General features: G+C 44.5%; 1 protein-coding gene across 1 annotated transcript; it reads left to right on the top strand.

The window, feature by feature from the left end:
* Positions 1-13: 13 nt before the first annotated feature.
* Positions 14-17,530, top strand: DESI1 (desumoylating isopeptidase 1). Its single transcript, XM_049821824.1, has 6 exons — positions 14-317; positions 10,469-10,490; positions 11,392-11,461; positions 12,137-12,246; positions 13,033-13,155; positions 14,338-17,530. The coding sequence occupies exons 1-6, from the start codon at positions 86-88 to the stop codon at positions 14,429-14,431; spliced, it is 651 nt and encodes a 216-aa protein (XP_049677781.1). The 5' UTR covers positions 14-85; the 3' UTR covers positions 14,432-17,530.
* Positions 17,531-21,222: the final 3,692 nt, after the last annotated feature.

The raw sequence follows: 21,222 nt of genomic DNA, 5'->3' as shown, positions 1-21,222 counted from the left end.
GACCACCCCCGCCCCAGGCCGGAACCGCCGCGCTGCATAACGGCGCAGTGACGGGGGTCGCCCGGCCGGTCGCCGGCTGCCGCGCATGCGCAGAGACGTTGCCGCCCCTGCCATTCCGTTCCGTCTGTCACCTCACAACCGTGCGGCGGCGGGACCGGCACCGGGGCCGCCCTTTCCCTTTCCCCTTCCCCTCCGGCTGCCGCCCGGCGGCCGCGCCCGCGCCGCCATGGAGGAGCCGCTGGCCCTGCACCCGGTGAAGCTCTATGTGTACGACCTGTCCAAGGGCATGGCCCGGCGCCTCAGCCCCCTCATGCTGGGTAAGAGCGCGGCGGGGGCACCGGCACCGGTACCGGCTCGTCCCACCCAGCGGCTTGTGTCCCCCCACCGACCGCCGCGGCCCGGCCACGCCGCGCCGGGAAAGGCGGCCGGAATCCGCCCCGGGGGTGGTCTTCTCCCCCTCCACCCCCGCCCCGGTATCGCTCTCCCGAGGGGGCGGGCAGCGCTCGGTGGCGGCGGCGGCGGGCAGGGGGCTGGAGCAGGAGTTGCGGGTGTGGGGGCCTGGCTCGGGGCCCGGTGCCTGGGAGCAGCGCGGGGCTTAGCTGCGGCATCCCTGCCGCCGTCCGGCGTCGTCGGTAAGGCCTCCTCAGGTGAAGACGGGCCTGCCTCTCTTCCCCCAGCTGCCCTTTGCCGCTTGGTTGGCGTTGTTTACTGAAGGCTAATTAAAACTGTTCCTTAGCCCCTGAAGAGAGGGAAGGCTCCGCCGCGATGCCTCGGCAGCGAGGCCGAAGTGTAAGAAAGCCTTTGGCTGTTGACAAGGTCACTGAGCTCGAGAAGCTCCCTGTCGTGGCGAGGCGTCGCAGGGCTCGCCGTGTGCAGCTAGCCACCTTCTCCTTCCAGAGAGGTCCTAAAAGTTCGGGGTATGTCTTACCAAGAATGCGTGCGTTTCCAGCTGAACCTTGGACTGGGGAGGCGAAGGAAGCTTAGGTTTTGCTTGAAGTTTTGGAAGCATGAATTAGGAACGTGATGAGAGTGGTTTATACCTGTTACGCGTAGACTCTGGCCTGTGTCAGACCAGCAGCCTGTATGAGACGAGAGGCTTCTCGGCAGGCTCAGTGTCTGAACAGATGGCTCTGTGTAATCTTGTTTTATAGTTTGTTGGTGTTCGCTTCGCTCCTCTGTCCCATGAGGAGATTCTGTGCTTTCCTGCAAGCTTAAAATGAAAGTCCAAATAATTCTTAGCATGAGGTTTCATACACGTCAACGGAAGGCTTGCAAAGTTGAGAAGAAAATACTACAGAGATCCTATGTGATGCCCTCTGTTAGCCAGACAGCAACAGCAACTTTGGGAGACGTGTTTCCCGCACTGGAAAACCTCAAAACTTTTTGTGTGGTCAGAGTTGCTTCTGTTGTAGCCCTCAGGGAAGTAACTTTTCACCTGTCAGTTCATAATAGCCATGTTTTATCTCGTGCTAAGAGTTATAAATCTTAAGATATGGGTTACATGTGTGCATGATTTACTTGTTTCCGAGGTGAGCAGATTTTAACCAGTCTTATTTCAAAGTGTTGGTCCAAGCAAAGACTTGTTCAGAAATAGTTTGTCACTATATGTATCTCCATGCCAATCTTCACACAGATCAAATGAAGGCTTTTTAGCTGTTGTCTTACCCACAAAATCAATCTTGGGATCTTGTCGCTTTCTCAATTTCCACGTAAAAACACTTAGTGCATGACTTCATTTTTGATGCTTTGTATGCTATCCAAACAACAACTTAAAAACTTTATGCTTGCGATACAGTTTAGTGCTAAATTTCTAGGAGTCTGAGTAATGAAAAAGAAAAAAATCTGAACGTGTCTCATGGTAGTGTGGGAAGTGTTGCTAGTACTGCCTGGTAACTAGCTGAGTTCAGATGTGTTCATGGAACAGGGCCAACTAGGCCTGCGTGGTCACAGTGACAATGCAAACTGCAGAGTATTTGGGGTTATGTGGATCCAGCGACTGGATTGTCCGTAAAACAAATCATTGTTTGTTCCTTTTTTCCTTCAAGTTAAGTATCTTCTCTGCATTTACACTCAGCTCTGTCATACCTCCAGATTATTTTAGAAACCTCCCCAAGAGCAAAGTGATGGAGAGAGTAATCCTCTTGCCTCATGTACACACCTTTTTTTTTTTTCTTGAAGAACAACAAAAACTGTTACTGCTTCTCTGTGCATCAACTTTCAGGTGGTCAATAGCTATTTTTCCAATTTTTTTGTCAGTGATGTTCACAAACTGTACATCACCAGGGAAAGTCATAGAAATTGAAGAGGAAAGGATTTTTTTAGATGATTTAGTGGTAAACATTTGTCATCTCTACCTATGGTATTCTTTCCGTAGATGCCAAGTTTGATGGAAACAATGCTTTTGCTTTGAGTGATCATTCTGTAACATCGCCTATAGTGAAATACACGTGTTTTAGAGAGAAGAAACAAATACAGTAATTGATTGTGCTAAAATCAATTCCTAGCATCCTGAAAACAGAAGCTGAGATCCCCCTGCCAGAGGGTAATGAATCCCTTCTTACGGGGCTGACCACTGTGAGAGCATCACCACATGGTGTCTTCAGCTGTGCTAATAAGATCCAGAGGTATTATGGATTATGTCAGTACAGCATTCAAGGATCAGCTCTCACTACTAAGCGTTATCCTAACTTTTTCAGTATTGGTTCTCTCCATTGTCATTGAATAATGAACCAGGAAGGCAGAGCTATACAGCACTGTTCATAGGAGGCTTTAGAGTGACTTAGTTGTTTCCCTTGGGCACTTCTTCACTTTTCTTCGCAAGTTTACTCTTTTTCTACCCAGCCTGCTTTTGTTGTTCTTATTTTTCTGTGAGCTTCCTGTAGTTTTTCAGTGATATTTCTATTCTAAAGTATACATGACCAAATACTGTAGTTCAATTGCCTTTGGTATCAGAAGCAGCATATTTAATTTTTGTGTGCTGTTGCTCTACATGCATCTTCTCTACAGGTACTGTTCCCCCTCTCTACCCCATTCTCAGTCTGTGAGACTACATTTGTCTGTCCAGCTACATGTTAACCTGAATCCAATGAGCTTTCTGTTTCCAAGGCTAAAAAATTAATCCAGCTGATTCTGAGGAGGGTAGAGAGGAAAACAGAATAGTTCAGCCTGCAGTGCTGATTTTGAAGTAGATGTCCAAAGGCAGAGAACTCTTTAAGGAAGATTAAAATTCTATTGCATCATGGGTTTAAAGAACAATGTCTTGCAGCTCTCAAAGTTCCACTGTCCTGTAGCCGAGGTTATTGCTCATGTGACTCACAGAATGGGCAGGAGCTTAGTTTACCACAGTAGCTTTGGCTCAGTGTAGTATAAATTAATAGTGAGTTGTCTGGGAGTATGTATCCGTTGAAATTTTTAAGTGCTACATTCAGCTGTAGGGACTTAACAGACCAGGAGGAATGGGTGCAAAAGATAACTGCTAGAAGGAGGTACCTTCTGCTTTGTTCCTCTTTTCTAGACCCAGTGCATTACTCTGCCTCTCCTCCACCCATTCTGAAGAGTTTTGAATTGCTCCAGTGTGACATTCTATCAGCTTTGCCCCAGAGCATTTGCTAGGGATTTCATGAAAATCAAGTGCATTACCCTCCCCCAATCTAGCCTACTTCTTGGTCTCTCTAGGCACTTCAGGGAGAAGGGAACTGAAGCAGGCTCTTCCCTCTCCATTAGTTTTCTTGCTTCAGTGGAGCACCCTGGGTAGCACATAGGAGAAAGTGCTTGACTAATTAGGATAATTTTCTATTCAAAAAGGGCAGGAATCTTAATGGGTTGGCCTAAGGAAATTACGACAGTGTGCAAAGCAACACATTGCTAGAAATATCAACGCTAGTTGACCAAATTGTATTGCTTCCAGTTCCACAGGAGACCAGTTCACTACTTTTGGGGGGTTTTTAGGGTCTTCTGGAGCTTGCATATCCATTGCAGATCATAGATATGTGGTTAAAAATACTAAGCTTCCGATTACTTCTTTACTTCACAGCTGAGGAACAGCTGGTTTTCTTGTGCTGAGGGGTGGATGGCCTAAGCTCTGAATGGGGTAAACAAAGTACCCGTCTCCTTATATAATTCCTTTGTCTCTCAGAACTCTTCTGCCCTTCAGTCTAATAATTTGATGAATATACAAATGCCACTTTCATTTGATATTTAAAATGCACAGGAATAAACTACATTCCATGGCCCTCAAGATTAACAAATTAACTGTGCCAGTAAAATAGATTGGTGAATGTCTAATCTCCCTTCTGCTTGGCCTTCCAAATAAATCTAAGCATGGAAGTAATCCCGTTTGATTGTATTCTAAAATTATAGGGGTGGGCTTGCTTCTTTCAAAATGCCCTCATATCTTAACAATGTCTCCTGAATCAGTTGTACAACAAACAAATCTAACTACTTCATTCTTCGCATTCCTGTGACTAAGCTGAGGATCCTGGAATTGTTTAATGCATTTGAATGTTGTATTTTTCTCATAGGTTTCTGGCTCATGTATGCACCATGAAAGTGTTTGAGCTATGAATGTTACAAAGAAAAATAACAGCAAATAAAAAAACTTGTTTACTTGCCAGATGATACTCTGCCTCATTCAAACAATTTGAATCTTTGAGATGCTTAAACACACGGATCGGTGCTGAACTGGCATCCCCTCCTGAGTTCTAGTCAGTATTTGCAGGAAAGATCCATATAAGCACCTTAGCAATTGAAAAAAAAAAAAAATTTAAAGATCAGATATGTGATCAGGTTTCCAAAGACTAACAAACTATCACCCTAAACTCTCACAGATATGACACAGTAACTTTCATGTCCATGTTTGCGGCCTATGACAAACACAAGGTACCTTGACTTGCGTTAGCTCATAATGGAAGCAGATCAAATTAAGCTGAATTGCTTCACGTTTACTTCAGGCTGAGCTTGCACACAGGCAGTCAGGGTGGGACAACTGATACCTGGTAACCTGATCATGTGCACTAATTGTTGTATGATTAAGTGTGTACATCTAAATTTGCGACACCCTTTCCTGCTCAACAGCCCTCTGTCCCTTTGAAATATTTAAACTCTTTAGGCATCTTGTTCATCCAGGTAAAACAGAGAAACAACATTAGATGCGCAAAAGAGTATCATCCCATCAGGATGTTCCTATTCTGCATTATATGCATGTGCATCGTTTGGGTTAGCTTTGCTGTAGGTATTGAGTGAAGGGTAGTGCCTGCAATTTAAAGGCTTTTGCAGCTCAAATGGAAACTACTGGGGAATCAGGTTTTTCTATGTAGTTATAGACAGCCTCAGGTTCTGAGTAATGTGTTGGTTTTGGTGGCGGTACCAGCATATAGTTCTGCCCACGTTTCAGCATGCCATGGGAGCTTGGAGTGTTGTGGCAAGGAGTGGAAGAACATGAAACGTGATGATGTCTACCAGTATCCCAGATGGTATTTGCAATCCCTTCTTCTAGACCACTCAGTTGACTAAGGGATGTAAGCTCTATTACACTGTAGGAGTATTTGGGGAGGCTCCCTGGCAAGCCTGACCTATTTTTCTAAGCTGGACAGTGTTGCCAGAAGCAGCTTTATTGGAAAGTGTCACTGCAAGACCTGGATGCAACTTGTGCCTTAGTACTGCTACAGCAATACCGTACTTGTGCTCTCGCTTGGGCAGCTGGCTGTGGAAACAGGGCAGTGCCGATCCTTGCTTGATCGTACTGTTGGGGCTGGTATGTGTATCAAGCCTTCAGAGGCTGCAAGCAATGTATTTTGTGTATAGTGGACAATGTCCAGAAGAAGGCAAGACACACCTCCTTAGTGCAGGCTGCTCTGATTGCTTTACGTGAGTTTGTCAGGAGTGACAGTGGTTGTGAGCTGTCACCTCTTCTGTGCAACGTCTCAAGAGAAAGGCAAGAAGAGTCATATAGGAGGATCACCAAGAGAGGCAAAACTTCAGGAGAAAGATGATTGTGTCCATGAAGGTCTGTACAGAACCTCTTACATGATGCAACAGACAAAAAACACTGAGATTCTTGCTGAGCAGCAGGAAAGGGAGCTGCCCAAGTTCCTCAGAAGCTGGTGGCCATTGACTTATTCCTCTGTCAGTCAGTTCAGAACTGAGATGACAACAGCCAGCTGTGCAGCATGGGAAACTGCAGCAGCATACCAAAAGATCTTGGTCTTGGATGTCTCTGGGTGATACATATATGGCCAATAATAAGTGTCTTAGGCATGGGATTCCCCAATAGTGGTGTCATTGGGGAGGCTTGCACGGCCTCTGACCACCAGTGGCAGAAAGGGATTTTATTTTGTCTGCAGCAGGCTGGAGAGCTACCACAGATGCCTTATTGTTATCAGTGCTGCAGATCTGGCATGTGTTTTCCACAATGCCAGCCTGGTTAATGTCTTACAAGAGCTAAGTAAAACTAGCAGGTCAGCAGCTCCATTAAGATCATCAAACCAGTGCTTGGCACAAACTGACCTAGCTGAGCAGCCTCAAACAGACTTGCCTTGGGAAGATAGGCAGCTTTACTTGCCAAGACCTATTCTGTTATTGCCCTGGTAGCTGCTGCCTGTTGTTGGCTACAGATTTTGTGTGTAGCAGCCAGCGAGGAGCCCCCCAGGGTTGGACTGCAGTCTGGTACAAAGTCCTTTTCCTGAATTCAGTTTGGGTTTTGTTAATACAATTTTGTTCAGAGAATGGCATTGGTGGAAAGGGACCTCTGGAGTTCCTGTTCAAGGTAAATCTGGCAAGAGCAGATTCTTCAGGGCCCTGGGCAGCTGAGGTCTGAGTATCTCCATGGATGGAAATCCCACATGTTTTCTGGACCCCTGTCCCAGTGTTTGACCACCTTCATGGTAATTTTTTTTCTCCTCTTACTGAGTTGGGCATTTCCCATTTTCCAGCTAGCACCTGTTGCCTTTCACTGTGCATCTCTGAGTAGAACAAGGCTCCCTTTCCTCCATAGCCACTATGTTGTTGTAGACAGCAGTAAGGACTTTTGGCCTTCTCTTCTTGAGTCTGAACAGACCAGTTCTATCAGCCGCTTTTCAATACAGCAAATGTTCCAGCCCAGTATGTCAATGTCTTTTGGACTGGGGGGATCCAAAAGTGGACATGGCACTCCAGATGTGGTCTCACAAATGTCAAATAGGGGGAAAGAGTCACCTCCCTTGAGCTGCTGGCTGCAGTCTTGCTAGAGCAGCCCAGTGTGTGGTAGCCTTGGTTGCAATGGTCTTTTCAAGTAGGTATTGTAATTGCATGAGCAGGTTCCTGGCAGCACCTGTGACATTGTCAGCATCTGCTGTAACTCTTTCACCTGCACACAGAATCTAGGTGCAAAGTGGCAACTTTGTGGAAAGCCTTTCATCATTGTCTGCTGGAAATGTGTGTGAAAGTAAATATTAAGATGTTCTTTTTCCATTTAGCATGCAAAAGGACAGGTACAATTCTAGTAAGTACTGTCTTTGAAACAGTTTGTTTCTCAGCCCTGAAAGATAAAGTTCAAGTTTCTGGTGGAAAACAGTGACTTATTCTGAACAAATGTGTAAAAATTTATTAACAGATATGCAGAACGTTAACTATGCAAAGCCAAGCAGTAGAGCCTATATTAGGCCAGCTGCTAAAGTTATGACAGCGTGCTATACCCTACTTTGTGTGTTACTGGTGAGACTGCAGTGTCACTGGTTTCTGGCAGCTCTAGACCACAAGGTGAAAGCTCTGATGGGGAAGGTGTAGAACAAGGGCCACAAGGATCAAAGAGCACAACAGTGTGGGCCATGCAAAAGGGGCAGCAAATGCTTCTGAGATGTTGCAACACGCTGCTCTGCTTCTGTCATCATTGCCACTATCTTTTGGCCTTCATCCTACTCCATGCCTACGTTTCTGTGCGACAGGTTGACAGTGAATATGCTTGCTGCCTGGCTGTGATCCACGGCGGTGACAGATCAGTCCACCTACTTCAAAACTGTGTGCTCACTTCAACTGATGTCTCTATTGTCACAATCAGCCTTTCCCTGCCTCCGTTCTTATATGACCCTCGTCTGAGGCACATATCTATCTCTGTGTCGAATTCGCTTCAGACTTGAGCAGAAAAAATATGGTAGTGACTTTTTATTCCTTACTTGGACACATAAACATCTTTTTCCCAGAACTCTAGAAGGATTAGCCTCATCAGTTTTGTTCTTCTGTTTTACCCAGTCCTGATGATGACAGAAAGTTGGTTTTGTCCAAGAGAAAGAACTCGTGAAGAACTACTGCTTCTTCGAAGTAGCATATTCACTCCTGGCACTCACAGACCAAAGCAGCTGTGATAGAGGAGTAGGAAAGGATGAATACCCCAAGAACCTCTGCCTACAGAAAGGAAAAGGCAATGGCAATGCCTCTGCCTCCCTGTAGGCCATTGATGCTGTGGCACTGATCTAACTAAGGACAATCAGAGAATGTCTTTCCACAGAACAAGTGGGATTGGGACAAGGTACCCCATCACTGCTGCTGCACCAGATACCTTAGAAGAAGCTGGACACTGACAGAAGAGTGACCGTTAAAGTTTCAGCAGAGCAGCCAGCATCCTGGAGGCTGAGGGATGAAACATTGCTCGGTCAAACTATCGTTTAGCTTTAGGCCCCTGATAAGCTACCTGGGGCCCAGTGTGTAACATTCTGCCTCCTCTTTGGGAATCGTGGGGGAAGAGCAGGGGAAGGCAACTGAGTCGAGCTTCGTTTTTACCAAACTTTTTTTTAATGAGTGGAATAATATATTGTTAAGCATCTGATCCCACCCTTTGAAAAGCAGTCGCAGTGCACTTTCAGCATCATAAGCTGTGGGAATACAAGCAGGGTGCCTGGTGGAATAGTTGCTAGGGAGAGGCAAGGCTGACAGTGTGCTGAGGGATGCAGCCAAATCCTGAGTTAAGGTCAGTTAAGGCAGTGGCCCTCAAGATAGCTAAGAAAAGCCTGAATGTCATAAGCATTTGAATAAAACATTACAAAAAAGACCACAGTTCTGAGGCTGTGTTTAAAGGAGGAGGATAATATCTAGACATAATGGCCCAGAACTCGGGAAGCAAGAACTGTGGCTAGCTTTGGGAGGCCTGAGGCTGGTGTGATGCAGACAGATAGTATCCAAACCAGAGCAAAGCCCGTTGGCCAAAAGTTGACCCATCAGTGCTTTCTGAACAAACTTTCACTAGAACAGTGCCTGTCCTGTTCAGGTGGCTTTTTTTGTCATGGCCACAGTGGGTTTTATCTAGCTCTGGGAAACCTGCAGATGACTTCAGCAGATCATCACATCATATTCTGGTATCTAAAAGTTGAGCAATAACAATAAAACACCTTGAAAGAGGTGCTGCTTGGGTATAAAGGATAGTGGTGTGGGAAGTGGTCTGCTGGGGGAGAGCACTTACACATGGAGGCTGACTAAAAGGGTCAGGAGCCTGCTGCAAGCAAGCAGAAGCTAGGGAAGAGGAGCACTCAGTCTACTGCTTGGGTTCAGGAGAATACCAAATGTTGGTATGCACACAGTTTTTCTGTTCTAAATCCACTTTTCTAGGTCTTGTGGACCTTGTTTGGCAAAATAAAGTTATAGTGCATCTGTCATAGCATGCTGTTGTTGCCTGCAAGTTTGCAAAGGGGCACAATACCAGGGATCAAGCCTTTAGGTTATGATAGATAAAATAATTGAGCCTAGAGCAGTAACAGCTGGTGACCCTTTGAAGAGAGGTTTGATCTTGAGACCGTACCATGAACAGGGAGAGGTTTAGGTTTCCCATTTCCAGGGAACTGGAAAAGCATTTCAGAAGGGACTTTTTCTCTAAGACGCAATGATATTATCAGTTTAGTGGTGCCTGAAGCGAGTCTTTGCTGCTGTGTTCCCTAAAACACAATTTTATAACTTGTATAAATTTCAACCCTACACTTCTCTGCCCCAACTCCCACTTAAACTGTTAATTTTTAAGGACAGGGCGAGGGAGGAAAAGGAGGAAACCATGGAATAGATTATAGAGGCTATCACTACATATCATATGTTCAAGTCGGATCTCTCATCAGTTACTGAAAAAGAAAACTGAATACTCAGTGCTGGCTAACTGCCTGCAATAATGAAATCAGTGTAAAATTCAACTCTTCTGGCCCTGACTGAAGACTCTTATTTTAGGAAAAGGTTTCTTTTTTTCGTCTGTAGACAAAAGCCCAAGGAATGTAAGCACTGACAGGACAGGATAACATTGCCACCTCTGCATGCAGGAGGAAAAAAGTATAGCAGTAGTGTGGATGGAGTAGTTCATTTGAAAGAAAGACATTCTGTTTCTTTAGGAGCAACTCTGGGATGAAATCTGTGGTATTACTGTCATGGTGAAATAATAAGCATGGTTCCTAAGTGATTGATAGAAAATAGGCTGGAATCTGGAAAATACATTGCTAATAACTGTTCTTTTCTCTGTATACAGGGAAACAGCTGGATGGCATCTGGTAAGTGACTAGATTTAAATTATATAATGTGTGTTAAACACTGTGTGGTGTAGGAGGTATTTTCAATATGAGATTATATATGCTTCAGATCTTAAGAACATTTTGGTGCTGAAGAAAGACCAAGGCACTTTTTGTTCCTGAATACAGATTGACAGTAAGATGATGTACAGTCAAGTGCTGGTTAAACTTCTCCATTCAAAGCTCAGTGGACCCCATGAAAGAAGTGTTGGTAGTAGTTGCATTTTAGTGCACTTTTACACTTTTTTAAGGGTAGGATGTTTTCCTTGTCCGAAGCATTTTGTCTTCTAATTGCAGGCATGACTAAACATGAGAGTAAAAGAGTAGGTGGGAAGAAGGTATTACAGAATCAGGCCTTCTGGCACATAAGAGTAGTGGCTACATTTGGTTGCAAAACACCCCCCAATTTGCTATAATTCATATTAAGGTTTTTTTTTTAAAAAAGGCAAAAAAACCCCAAACCCTTGTCCATCCATTTTCCTCTCTATTGATCCATCTCCAGTGATTGTCTGGCCTTCTCAGTCAGCAGGGTCCAGAGTGTCTCTCTATCTCTGTGACTTCACCCTCAACCCTTTAGCTGAAAGAGGCTGCCAGAGATCTCATGCTGGTGCAAAAGTCCCTCTCTTCCTATGTTCCTTCATGCTTGGGCACCTAGCTAAGCCTGTTCTTTCCCAACTGCTTACAGAGTTACAGTAGGCTTGATAATCATTGCTTCCATATCCATTCATGTCCCAGCAGATCCTGTTCCTACTCACAGAAACACGTTGACCTTTTCTTTTAGTTATTCACTTCATTATGTCCTTGAGCACATAAATTTACCAATGACTTATGTGCTAGGTTAAATATTTCCTTTGTTTTACCTGGCTTTTGTTCTCTGTGGCAGGCATACATCTATAATAGTCCATAAGGATGAGTTCTTCTATGGCAGTGGAGGAATCTCCAGCTGTGCACCTGTAAGTTAAACTTATTTTTCTGGTAAGATAATTTTGTGATAGGGTTACCTGATCAGAATTGCTTGTGTCACTGTCCTTTAGGAAAGCAACAAGAGGCTTCTGAATTCAGCCAGATGTGGCTGCTTGCCATGGTTGCCCAGGGCATCTGAGGAAAAGGGAGCATAGGCAGTAGATTTAAGCCCAACTAAATACAGATTGGGGGTTGCTTCTGCTGGTAGAGTCTGTCTATCCAAGACATCTTCTGCAGCTGTATTGCCAAAGTGACACCTTGTCTAATTCTGTATCGATAGGTTTTACATGCAGACTTGGCAACTCAAGGCATCCTTTTTAAGATTTAAAAAAAAAAAATTAAAAAAAAATCACAGTGCTTTGTTAGATCTCTCTGTTCTTGGGAGAGGCAAAACTGATGGGCCATTCTTCTAAGGTAGAATTTTGCCGTAACTTGGAGCTTTCAGCACAAAGAGCCAAGTATGCAAGCTGAAATGTAAGTTGCATGTTACTTCTCATTCTCTGAGTGCAGAACAGGGGAGGCCAGTAGGGCTTTTTCCTTGACAAACATACCAAAAGTTCCTCCTTTTGTGCCTGGACAAGTCACAATAGCTATATTCAGTAGAGTCCTCCAAAAGCATTCAGTCTGTCCATTTAACATTGTCTTCTGGCTGTTAATTTTTACAGGGAGGGACACTTCTTGGCCCCCCAGACTCAGTTGTTGACCTGGGGAACACTGAAGTCACAGAAGAAATTTTTCTGGAATACCTTTCCTCATTGGGGGAATCTATGTTCCGGTAAGTAGCAACTTGTACTATAAAATCTGTATAACAAAAAAAGCCTTTAAGGGGAGGGGTGCAGAATGGAGGAAGGTATTACGAAACCAATCCTGCCCACATTACTGTATTATTCAGTACTGTCCAAATATGAGACTGGAACTGATGCACCAATACACAAGGAGGTATCAGCTAGGCAACCCTCTGTGTCAGCCTTGAGCTAGGCTGGGAAAGCATTTTGCCAGGAAGTCTTTCACACTGTTTTTTATAAAATGGAGTAATGCCTGAAATGCCTTTGAGAGAATCACCAGGGAAAATGAAGGCACTATATGAAATATTTCAGTAAATAGTGCTTTGCCCCATGAGTCATAGGTGAAGTGTTTTAGTAAAGCTGCCAATTTTCAGATGAGTAAAAGCAAGGCCTTGACTGTTAAAGAGTCTAGTCTACTTCTTGCAAGAATAGGAAACAGCAGCATTTAGCGTTCTGGCTATATTTTGATGTCAATAATTCCTGTGATTTCTTGTTATTCCTTCTGTGGTTTTAATTAAAGAAACCTGACCTCACTTATCTTCCAAAAAAACATTGTATAAAGTCAGTGATGCAGAGCAATGTCATTTTCCATCCTGATTCAATTGAATTTGAAGGTGAATTGATGTCTGTATTTACCTATTTGCCTTAGAATTCTTTGTGGGGAAAAAAGTGTTAATGTAAGGAGATGTTCCTCACGAGGGGTCTAAGTTTTTCTGCTTGTTAGATTTATTGCTGAGCCTGTCTTTTTATGTTTCAATTCCTTTCCTGTGGCACAGAGGAGAGTCTTATAACCTCTTTGAACATAACTGCAACACCTTCAGTAATGAAGTGGCACAGTTCCTGACAGGAAGAAAAATCCCTTCCTACATTACTGACCTTCCAGCTGAAGTTCTTGCCACGTGAGTATGCATGCCACTTCTCTCTGTAGGGTATTGCTTCCTGCTAATGCTTAAACACTTGATGGATCCAGCTGTACCAGTTTCTGCTAGGTCTTTCTGAGAACCAGCATAAGATTAAGGGGAGGATGCTATTTGCTTTACTTCAACACTTACAACACTACAAGTGTTGACTGGCACTGACGTTACTAAGAAAACAGAAGGTTGTTCTTCTACATTTAAGTTAAAACTAGTTATTTTGTGATGGTCTCTTGCATGCGACAGACAAGCATAGAAAGTTTCAGAAAATGGTGCAAGTTTTTCTGCCTTAGGAAACCAGGATCTGTTAAAGGTCACTTCTCTTGCTCTAAGCACCGTAATTGCAGTGGAGGTGTCAGCTTTGCTTCTGAAGAGGCAGGGGAGATGTAATTTTAAAATTAATGCTGAAGTTTTAAAGCTAAGACTGGATGGAAAAAGAGGATATGAAAAAAGGAAATGAAGAATTCCTGCCTGGTAGTTTAGCTCAACCTTTTTTTTTTTTTTTTTTTTTTTTCTTTTTTTTTAAACTCTCAGCTAGTGAGAATCCCAGTGGGATGATTTGAGCTCCATCATTTAGGTCTTATTTCTCCTAACAATGGTATACCACATTATTTTGGAGACACATGTCTTCTACCCTGGGCTCTTATCACTTCAGATCTCTCAAAATCAGATAAAGTCTATAACAGAGTGAGTCAAAGTGAAAGATAAACCAGGTGCTACAGATTGCAGCAGAAATTATTCTGTGAGTGGTGAACCATTGTCTTATCAGGGAGCTAGAGGCTATTCTTCTAGCAGTCTTTAATATTGATGTGGTACTTAATGGAGCACTGCAGTTGCATAACAGGGATTTCATTTGCACACTTAAGTAGAATGAACTACTAAAAGCCAGTTTCAGACACAGTATTACCACATGAGCAGTCTGGGTGTGTTAGGACTCAGAACTAGCTTGTATGAAATCATGTTTAAGATTCTTAGTTATTGAACAGTAAACTCTCTTTAATAGGTTAAATTACTTTGCTTTAGTTTGTAGTGGAAGTCTGTTCTTCAAATTTGCTTCTACAATGTTGGTTTGATTCCACTCTAGGAAGTGAGTGCACTTCAGTAGTAAATGGGAAAAGTTGTTCATCAAGTAAGTTGTTTGAGATGTTTATTTCTTTCCCTTCTCAGACCTTTTGGACAAGCTTTAAGGCCCCTCCTGGACTCCGTCCAGATCCAGCCACCCGGAGGAAATACCTTCAGCAGACATAACGGACAGAGCTAACAGGAGTGACCCAGTGTGCCCAGCCTCACCAGGCCTCTTCCTTTTTAAACGTGAATCTACCAGATTTCTATTTTATAACTTCCCATCAGAATTAACTCTACAGAAGTTACAAGACAAGTTTTAAAATTTCCTAGGGAGAGGATTTATCAGGGTGCATGTAAGACAATGCTACCAAAAAGATTGCCATAATTTCTAATAGTATTATACTAATTTATAAAGGCTGTCTTGTCCGAGTAGGCTGACACTTTCTAAGTAACTCCCATGCCGGTAAGTGGGAATTCATTCCATAAGCATTCAAGGGCCCATTACACAATTTGGAGTAAACAAGGGGATGTCCTAGCCATCCCTTGCAGGCTTGCATCTCTTTCTCCTGTCACTGTCTATATTATGGGGGTGTTTGCTGAAGTCTGTAGCAAAAAGACAAAGGAAGTATTGGTAGCCTAGGAAGTGAAGGTGTCCCAGGATTAGTCTTCGGCGTATTTCATTGACATAATGTTATTTGCTCAGGGGAAAAGCTGAACTCATCTGATTAGCATATTTGCAGTGGCACGGCTGCGTGGGAAAGGTGATCAAGCTGAACTGTGTGTCAGTGTCACACTCCAAAGTTGAAACTTTCAATGGGACTAGCTTTGTGGGGGAGGGAGGCTGGAAAGGAAGGTTACAAAGAGCCTCGTAATGCTAGATCTAAGAGTTATGGGAAAGAACCAGCTGAAAGAACAGAATCTCATGAGTAGAAGTGGTAGAAACAAATTTCACGTGAAAGTATAATGAAGTAAAATGTTCCTTTTCTCGCATGTAATCTTATCCACAGATAGACAGATCCTTGATAACTATTTACCTTTGCATAAGAGCTGGTTTTTTGTTTGTTTGTTTTTACCAAGCCAGAGTTACAGTACAGTAAGGAAGGAATAGCATGGCAACTGCACGATAATATAAGGTGGACCAATTCTGCCTTCAATATCTAGTTGCTTGCAGACACAGTAGGAGTTCCAACTTTCTTTGATACTGCTGTCTTTTCCAAAGCAGTCAAGCACATCACAGAGGGCTCTGCCTAAGTGTAAGAGAAATAGGTGGCAGGTCTCCCCAAACGTAAAGAAAATGAGGAAGAGTAAAATTAAGCTTTTCTATGGAACAATGGAGTTTATTGGGATACATGCAGAAGCAGTCCTGTCCTTAGATTGACATTAGATTGTATAAATACTGCATCTTCTAGTTTAAGATTCTTATAGCTTTGCAATTATTTGCAGTGGAAAAAGATCAGGGGAATGAAAGAACAGGCATGCTGATTTCTTTCCATGCATGTAATTACACTATTTTCCTGAAAATTTTTGTAGCAGTTACATTTAGGAAGGAATGTAAGAAAGACAACGGACAAACCCCAGAATATTTCTGATGCTCCATAAATGGGGATTGCATGTCCCAGATGCTGCTGAAAAAGCATCTATGCAAATGTATAGCGCTTTGTCCAGTGCTTTGGTGTGAAGAGTATTGCTGCAAGTTCAGTCCTGCATCTCAAACTTCCTGCACTGGAAACTTCCTGCATACCTAAAGGAGATGTCTTTCCTCTGCTGGGCTCTTTCTCCCAGAATAATACAGTTTGATAAGTTTCTCACGCTGTTACTCAGTGTGGACTATAATGGTTCATATTTTTGAGGGGTTGCAGTGGAGGAAAACTGCAGTTCAGTCACTCTGTCAAATACTCTGTTGCCCTGCACCTTGTGGAGTCACTCACTACACAGGTGGAAATAGGGTACTGTCAGTCCATTTTGCAGTTTTGTGTGTACCTGCTCTCAATGCACAGCAGTCGCCCTTGCAGCCTAGATTTTTTTTTTTTTTTTTTCCTTCTCATTCTCTGCTTATGCCATCAACTTCTCCTTAAGCATTTCATTTGATGGGCTGGACTTGGAGACAGCTGTAGCAGTTAGTACAGATCAGTTTATACAAAAGCTTTCAATCTTTCCCCATCAAAATGTCCTGTTTGCAGAAAGCATTCTGTAGTAAGTAATTTATGAATGCCTTTTGGTGCTTCTGGAGGAAGGATTGGTTAGTGTTTGTTTTCTGCTAAGCTGTAGCTTAGTTTTCCTGTTCTGTGTGTATATTCTCTCCAGACTTTTCTCATACCAGTTCTGTGAAGAGTAACCAGTTTCTAATCTTAACACACACACAGGACTGTGCCACAAAATGCTGTAGCATGTTAGAGAACTTGGAGCTTCCTCAGTTGGACAGGTATACTCAAGCTGATAAAGTGCAGCCCAACATCTAGGTTTGCTGGTTTGGTACCTGCAAGCAGCACAGCTTGCTTGTCTTTCAGCAAACTATCACTTCAGGCACAACTGCCTGTGGTGGAAGCACTGGTGCCACAGTTTCTGCCCCACACTCTTGCACAATGAGGATATCCCCTGTATGTCCACCACTTTAGAGGTCCTGAGCCTGGTTTCTGCTTGGCTGCCTACTTCAGGACTTTTTACATCCTCTCGGGAGGCAGGAAAGAAAAGGAAGATGTTCACCCCGTGCATTTTGCAGTTGCAGTCTGCCTTTTCCCCTCCTGAGCAGCCCCTTTGCAGAGATAATGCTGCTACTTTAAGGTCACTGGGTAAAATTTCACTCGGCCATATACTGTTTGCAATAGCCAAGGAGCTCCGAGAGGGTCTCCTGGGCTTGGGACCTACTCTGTGTCTCATGGCAAAAGAACTGTAGGAGGGACTCCTGTTTACCTGGTCTTACTGGGTAATGAGACCTCTGTACCCTGTGGGCCTCTTAGGAAACCCACTTTCTCCAAAGATGGTTATGTGTAAATTGCAGAACTGTGCCCCCAACATTCCACCTAGCCATACCTACCCGTAGGAATATAAACTAGACTGAGAAGTGTATGTAACTGTATATAGATGACGAATTTCAGTCAGCTGATGGACAAAGGGGCAGGGAAACTGAACTCCGGAAAGGGAACAGAGCCCTTTTGCCCACACGTACTATTCTGTCTTGTATTGCTGGGGTTCCCCCGTGCCATTTAAAAAATGTTAATAACGTCTTTAGACAGAAAGTGATGTTTTGATTTTATTTGTGGTTTTTTTCTATTACAATAAAAAGAAATACAGCAAGTTTTCCGGTTCGAACATGTGTGTCCACACAGCTGCCCAGCAAATGCAGCTGACCAGAAGTCGTCATCTTCACTCAGATCCCAGCTGGAAAGTGCAAGATGAGAAACTGTCCAAGCAGTTTGTGTCAGGTGCTGCTACTGGAAGTAGTGGTGACTACTGCCCTTTGCTAGAACTGGTCACAGGCAATATTCTTATTTAAGTTTGGGAAAATTTTGCTTCTGTAAGCACCGTGGTATCTTACCAAGACCACACTTCTGGGGCTTGACACAGCTTGGATGATGTGAATGAAGGCTGGACAGTAGGCGTTCTGTCAGCACGGGGTTTGTGCAGCCCTTGCTCATCTCAGCGTGCAAGAATGAATTGTCTAATGTCTGCTGTTGAAGAACAGGCCCAATAGAGCTTAAACACAGGAAAAGGCTCTAAGCTTTTCCTGATTGTCTTGATGCTACTGCTTTCAAAAGGAAAAAAGCAGCTTTAAGAAGTAGACTTCATGCCTGGGTTCCTCTGGAGCTGCAGAGGGGATAGTGGTGAGGATTATGTAGCACTACCCATTAGGCTTCTGCTGGTGGGCAGGTAAGGAGCAGGGGAAATACCTGGCTCTGGGGAAGAAATGAATTCTGCTTGGTTCAGCCTTCTGAATGCTCATTGATGGCATCCAAATGATAAACCACACAGTTTGCTGTTTGTGTAACAGTCTGTATCAGTGTAATACAGAAGAGGGCTTGTAACTGAAGGGGGCTTTAACAAAAGATACATGACTGCGGTTATTTTGGGCTGTGTTACTCAGATGTGGTGCTGGTTTGCTGTTGTCGTGGCTTAACCCCAGCAGGCAGCTAAGCCCCACACAGCTGCTTGCTCACTCCCCTGCCCCAGTGGTATGGGGGAGAGAATCAGAAGGGGAAAAGTGACAAAACTCATGGGTTGAGATAAAGACAGTTTAATAGGTAAAGCAAAAGCTGCACACGCAAGCAAAGCAAAACAGGGAATTTACTCCCCACTTCCCATTGGCAGGCAGGTGTTCAGCCATCTCCAGGAAAGCAGGGCTCCATCACACGTAACAGTGACTGGGGAAGACAAACGCCATCACTCCAAACATCTCCCCCTTCCTCCTTCTTCCCCCAGTTTTGTATGCTGAGCATGACATCATACAGTCTGGAATATCCCTTGAGTCAGCTGTGTACCCTCCCGACTTTTTTTGCACCCCCAGCCTACTCGCTGGTGGGGTTGTGTGAGGAGCAGAAAAGGCCTTGAGTCTGTGTAAGCACTGCTCAGCAATAACTAACACATCCCTGTGTTATCAACATGGTTTTCAGCACAAATCGGAAATGTAGCCCCATACCAGCTACTGTGAAGAAAATCGACTCTATCCCAGCCAAAATCAGCACAGAGGATACCAGTACTCGCCCCACATAATAATACCTGGGAACACATAGAAAAGGAAAACCTTAACCTTAATGGCAGCCCTAGACAGAGTGTAAGCCAGCGCTCACAGCCACTTGAAACTTCAAACAAAATACTTGCCCTTGCTGCTAGTAACAGATTTTATTCATGACGACATCTGCTGCCTATCCAAGCAACAATCAAGGGAACACACCAAGAGTGGTTATATGTATGAAATAACCGAAACAGCCGTAGCAGCCCTGTTCTCAGAGCTAACCCAGATGAAGGAGAAAACACAGCTGTCTGCAGCTGTGCACTTCACCAAAATGCAGACTAGACTCATTCTGGGGAAACCAAGTCCTCACCAGCTGATACTCAATGGCCATCAGGGCGCTGGGAGAGGTGTTTTGATTTGAGCAGAGTTTCTAAAGCCGTGTGACAAATAAGCTGGAGAAAGCACCGCAGGTAGCTCAAGTTTTGGAAAGCCCCTCCTGGCAGCATAAGCCCGACGGCACTGTAGGAGTGCAAAAATGTGAACGCTGACCAGTATCTTAGCAGCTTTCCCAATTCTGGGAAGTGCCCCGAGGTGGCACTGCTGCCTTGCAGCACAGGGATGCACCTGAGCCGGGGAGAGCAGCTCCTGCTTTTGGGATGTCCAAGAGTAATGTCAGTGCAAGAGGCAAGGAGGGTCTGACCCGGAGGAGAAGGCTGCAGGTGGGAGCAGCCAGGAGACTGGACTATAGGGCAGCCTGGGCTACGACAAGAAGCGAGTGCTGCTACAGCGTCTGGGCTGGAACAGGAGCGAGCTGGCAGGTTTTCCTAACACCATGCCTCTGCCACCCAGGCATGGGAAGTCTCGTCCTCGTACAGTGTTGTGGCTTATGAAAACTAAAGGCTTGCATTCCTGAAGCTCCAGGAGCTGAGTGTGTGTCTGGCCCCACAGCTGTCTTGTGAGAGTCCTGGGCGTTAGCTCACAGCTCTGCGCACAGGAGAGCAGCTCTTTGGCTTCTGGTAGCCAAGCATCCCGAAACCACGAAGGCATCTCTACTCGCTCTTCAACACGCTGTGGTAGACACACTTTGAAGTACTCATGTTCTGGAGTAAGCGTCCACACATTAACTGGTGAGGGATAGATGTAATTACACCTAGACAAGCCCTGTAAATGAGCATAAACCTAAACTGAACTGAAAATTCAGAACCCAATTGCATACTAAGCAGCTGGGTACTGAGAAACCGTTCTGGGAGCTTCAGTACCTCTAAGAAAAGAGTCCAGCTTTCAGAGGTGGGAGCTTATAACCAGGGGCTGATCTGGAAGGCCCCAGAGGCTGTGATTTTGCAGCTATGCCAATGCCAGGGCAAATACCACTTGTAATACCCATCCAAGACTGCCTGACTCACTATGTTATGGAGGCAACTCGCAGCAGCAGTGTGGAAATAGCTATCCTGGTGACATTAACTGGTGGACACAATGAATGCCTCCCCCCAGCAAGTAGCTGAGGATGTTTTGGTAAACATTATCCAAGGCAATGGCACAGAGGTAAATTATTAACACTCTTTCTGTACATCCCCCTTTCATTGAGTGGGAGCAGGAAAATCAAAACCATGAGCAAAAACCAGAATCTGTGAAGCCACCTGAATGCTGCATTTTGAGAGGAATCTGGCAGGGAACTGGGAAAAGGGGTTGCACAACGTCCTGGAAGGAAATAATACTGAGAAAAAACAATCAGACAGTAAAAAAAACCCTTCCCCCCAGCCCCGTTCCAACTTAGCTCAGCACACTGAGCACCGTCTGGGGAGAGAAGGCAAGCTAACTGCTGAGCAAAAAGCATTGAATGTTCCATGGAGATTGTTTTTGATGTCAGAAAATAATTCAGGAATTATTGTAGGAGATGGCAGCCGGGCAGGCTGTCTACTATTACCTGATACAGGCCAGCATAATACGGAGCCGTATGAATATGATCTGACCAAATGGTCTGATTAAATCCTAAATGACTCGTGGGGTAACTGCTAAGCGGGTCAAAGCAGAAGTTACTGCAAGAAATAGGTTTGGCTTTGTGCAGAGGGGTGGAGGCTGAAAACTGCACTTCTCCAGTGAAAATATTAGCTATTAACAGCAGCCTGTTAGAAAAGCAAGGTGAGGCACGGGGACTGACCGGGTGAATGCATGCTGCTCCTGTTCCCTTCCTTAGGACACAGAAACCCCCAGAGCTTACCAGGTAGCTCAGTCCGGAACCCCTGACCCTATATGCAGGTGGGGGCACTGCAGTAATAACAGCAAATGTGAAGACCCCCGCCCCAGACTCCCAGGTCCTT

This window comes from Accipiter gentilis, chromosome 18, assembly GCF_929443795.1.
Source record: "Accipiter gentilis chromosome 18, bAccGen1.1, whole genome shotgun sequence".
Classification (NCBI taxonomy): domain Eukaryota; kingdom Metazoa; phylum Chordata; class Aves; order Accipitriformes; family Accipitridae; genus Astur; species Astur gentilis.
The sequence above is the reverse complement of the archived record's forward strand: the minus strand, read 5'-3'. Positions and strand labels throughout refer to the sequence as shown.

Excerpts from the sequence above, each read along its gene's own strand:
- DESI1 (XM_049821824.1), top strand. The coding sequence starts at position 86 with ATGCGCAGAGACGTTGCCGCCCCTGCCATTCCGTTCCGTCTGTCACCT. Across the intron at positions 318-10,468 it reads CCTCAGCCCCCTCATGCTGG|GGAAACAGCTGGATGGCATC; the intron begins GTAAGAGCGCGG and ends CTCTGTATACAG. Across the intron at positions 10,491-11,391 it reads AAACAGCTGGATGGCATCTG|GCATACATCTATAATAGTCC; the intron begins GTAAGTGACTAG and ends TCTCTGTGGCAG.